This window comes from Euphorbia lathyris, chromosome 5 (assembly GCF_963576675.1).
Source record: "Euphorbia lathyris chromosome 5, ddEupLath1.1, whole genome shotgun sequence".
Lineage (NCBI taxonomy): Eukaryota > Viridiplantae > Streptophyta > Magnoliopsida > Malpighiales > Euphorbiaceae > Euphorbia > Euphorbia lathyris.
The window spans coordinates 52,316,928-52,321,057 of record NC_088914.1 but is presented as its reverse complement, the minus strand read 5'-3'; the positions used below and the strand labels follow the sequence as shown (position 1 = coordinate 52,321,057).

General features: G+C 31.2%; 1 protein-coding gene across 1 annotated transcript; it reads left to right on the top strand.

Annotated features, from left to right (window-relative positions):
- Positions 1 to 2,323: 2,323 nt before the first annotated feature.
- On the top strand, positions 2,324 to 3,258 carry LOC136230272 (RING-H2 finger protein ATL78-like). Its single transcript, XM_066019291.1, has one exon. It carries the CDS (start codon positions 2,463 to 2,465, stop codon positions 3,090 to 3,092), a length of 630 nt encoding a protein of 209 aa, XP_065875363.1. The 5' UTR covers positions 2,324 to 2,462; the 3' UTR covers positions 3,093 to 3,258.
- The last annotated feature ends 872 nt before the right edge of the window (positions 3,259 to 4,130 follow it).

Genomic DNA, 4,130 nt, shown 5'->3' with positions numbered 1-4,130 from the left:
GTTGAGTTGAGATACACCGAAAGGGAATTTGGGTTGATTACCGGTTTACCCTTCGGAAGCAAAAACATAATTATGAAAGCGATGAAGAAAATGAACAAAAGAAGAGGATTTAGACGAAGGTATTTTGGTACCAAGCAATTAAAACATGTAGACATTGAAAATAAATTCAAAGAGACGGATTGGTCCAAGAAGGATGATGGAGATGCTTTGATGATGGCTAGTTGTATTTTATTCATGGCAATTTCATGGAACATGAGCCTAAAAGAAATGTGTAAAACTACATCATGGAGCTAATTGAATATCCAGAGTTCTATAAGTTTCCATGGGATGTGGTAGCTTTTGAAGAGAGATTGAAGACTTTGAAGGGTACAATCGGTAAGAGGGCTGCTATGTTCAAACAGATGGCTGAGCGGAAGAGGACTAGACGAATCCCATATAACCTGTATGGCTTTAATCATGCATTTCAGATATGAATATATTTAACTGTATATCTCTTTGTTGCCTAATGAAAGTTTGTCGCGTTATACTATAACGCGGCAACGCGACAAGCATTATAATTTTTGAAGTTTGTCGTGTTATACTATAACGCGACAACACGACAAACATTTTGACTAATGAAGTTTGTCGCGTTATAACGCGACAATGTGACAGAACTTTAAATTGGTCATATCTGAATGTGATTAAGTTAGAATGTAACCAAATAACTTCCATAAGTGTAATATAAAAAAATGCTTGAGATAAAATAAAATTTTTGATGATGTTATTGAGATATTGCTCAAAATGACCGTTGTTTAATTTACACTTATTAAAGGACACATTCATTTCAAAGGACTAGTCGGATAAACTATAAAGAAATCAGTTAGCTAATAAGAAGTGATTAAAATGTACACACATTTCGTGGGACACAATGAATCTATTTGGTCCGGTGTATTGTGAAATGAAGTTGGGTCTGACTCAAAAAAACATGAATTCGGAGTACTTTAATGGGGTAAATTGCATCTATGGTCATTTAACTTTGCTGTTTCTAATATAGGCGTCACTCCATTTAAAAACCACATTGTTAATTGGTAAATTACATTTATGACTACTGAATTTTATTTATTTTGACGGTATGAATACTAAACTTCAAAACATAACATAAAAGTCACTCAACTTTACACTTTTTAATATTATGGCCATTAAATTTTAATTAATGCATCAAAATTACTGTTGACGACTTCAAATTAAAATATTCAAGAATTAAAATTTCTTAGAACCATATTTATCCTGGAAACACTTTTTAGATTTTCCAAGATCATTATTTTCGGATCTTTCTCTCTCTAAACATATACTTTCTCTCATAACTAAAAAAACACTTAAAATGACCTCAAAAACTTGAAGAATTAATATTTAGAATATCATTAATTCTTGAAAATTTCTATTTTAAGATTATCAACAGTCAGTGGTTATAATGTTAAAAAAAATTAAAGTTAAATAACTTTTATATTGCGTTTTGAAGTTAAATACCAACTGTTAATTCAGTTAAAGTTTAGTGGTCATTGGTGCAATTTACCCATTTATTAATTGACATAAAACTTACTCTAACTTTAAAAACTTAATATCAGATAATCCTTAAATAGTACTAAATAGAGTCGGTAGAAATGATATTAATCAACTTTATTTTTGAACTTTTTAATTTTAAGATGATTTAAATGTTGTTTGGTTAATAAAGAAATAATTATTTAAAAAGAGAAAATTTTAAAAATAGTGATTTAGAATTTAAAAAACGTAGTTATATAATAAATATGGCTCTAAATAATTTTAATTCATTAATTATTATTTTAAAATTAGTTATAAATGGTAATATAGATAGGAAATATAAAATTGAGTGATTTATATATTAATAAATGCAAAACCTAATAATATTTTATTAGGTTTAAAAGTTAGAATTATCATAATTTTGATTATGGACAAATTGAATGATGATGGTTGTAATTTACCCGTATGAAAACAAAAGAACATATAGAAAAAGGAGTGAATAATGGTGTATCATTTAGAAAAGGGCACTTAATTCACATAGAAATTGGACATATTTTTCATATCATATTCTATAATTAGTCGAGGAAACTTCATGAGTGTTTCCTACAAGCGAATGGGTCCCCCCCCCCCCCCCCCCCCATAGCATTTAGAGATAGAAAGAAACTTGAACAAATGAAAGAATTGACACATGGCACTGTCTCAGCAGCAGAAAGTTGATTGGAAAGTCCATTAAACTATTTTAACTTTTGGGTGGAGAATCCATATTATACACCTTCTAATATTAAAAACCATCTCTTTCTCAATTTATTATTCTTAATTGTTATAATTGCAAATATTATATTGCCAAATTCAACCCTTAACCTTTCACTATATAAATTTAGGTGTAAGTAAACCATCCATAACCCTCCCATCTTAAACTCTCAAAACAATTTTAGAAAGAAAGAATGTCAACAACTAAACAAGTTCATGAATTTTATTCCAGAAGGTTGCTACTAAATACCCCTATTATTTCAGGAACTTCCCCTCTTCCGGCAACCAGCCACGATTCATCGTTGGAGGCACCCTACTCCGGCAACAATTCATTCGATGCAAATGTTGTTATGGTGCTATCAGTACTTTTATGTGCCTTGATTTGCTCATTGGGATTAAATTCAATCATTAGATGTGCATTAAGGTGTTCCAATTTGGTAGCTAATAATTCATCTCAGGCATCTGGAAATTCATCATCAGCATCAGCCAATAGAGGGATCAAGAAAAAGGCGTTGAAGACTTTCCCAATTGTAAACTACTCAGCTGATTTGAAGCTGCCTGGTTTAGACATAGAGTGTGTGATCTGTCTGTCAGAGTTCACAGCTGGGGAAAAAGTGCGTCTTCTTCCAAAATGCAACCATGGGTTCCATGTAAGATGCATTGACAAGTGGCTAAGTTCACACTCTTCTTGCCCTAAATGCAGACACTGCTTAATTGAAACATGCCACAAAATTGTAGGGTCTTCTGAACCTCAACAAACCATTGTTACCATACCTGTACCACTTGAGCCTGAAGGTTTGATACGCACTTATAGGGGAAATTAGCCTCAAAATGTTTATTAATTTAGGTCTAGTAGTGTACATATATCATCAATTTGTATACACTTTCAGATTTAATTTTACTTTTCTTTCATTTTTACTTCTCAATTTAATTCTAAATCAATTAGACCAAAATTGTAATTATATGCTATTTTATTTTTATGCAATATATGTTTTAACAAGCTGACTTGATTGCAAAGGGGTTTAGTTTAGTGGTTTAAATTAGGAATTGTCTTTAAACTCTAAATACTTTTAATGTAATCAAAGGTACCATTTCCCTCTAAAGTATCTCCATGGAAAGGAGTATTTAGCTTCTTAGTCAAGCAATACAAGATATTTAACCCACCTCCGTTAGGCCTAATTCATTTAGAATGTGAAACTATAATATTAGCAGGAGACTCCATATTGAGTTGATTGTGTGCTGGCTACTTTGTTTACCAAGCGTTTTTTTTACTGCAATAGTTTGTTTGAGGACAAATTGCGCAATTAGGTACTCTTGATGAAATGGGGACAAGTATGTAGGAAGTCGCAATAAAAAAAATTAGCCAAACACATCGCCAACTGTTCCTCACAAAACAAATAAGAATTGGAAAAAAGTGTCATTTGTCAGAAATTATAATAAAACCATTTTTTTGATCTTAAGTATCACTTTGAACTTTTAGTTTAATTAATTCAATAACATAGCATTTTGGACTAAACTGTTAAGGGTTCAAATCCCGACGATAAATGGAATTTAAATACATGGTGGGATAAGCATGTGATATATGTCAGAGACTATAATAAAATTATTCTTAGACCTTAACTATTAGTTGTGGAGCCCAACGAGATGTTTGCAGATGTGTTTAAATGTGGGATATGGAATTATTACCATGAAAACTATGCGTACGAATGTTCCTCCATCTACACTTAGAGTCCTTTTAGTTTACTTGTGATTTGTTGTTGCTATTTGAAGGTAAACAGAATGTATCTAATTAAATATCTAAAAATCTCGTTTTTTTTTTCGAATGAAAAGACAAATAACAGAAAAATAAGTAGTCAAACAGG

Coding starts and splice junctions, on each gene's coding strand:
- LOC136230272 (XM_066019291.1), top strand. CDS start 2,463: ATGTCAACAACTAAACAAGTTCATGAATTTTATTCCAGAAGGTTGCTA.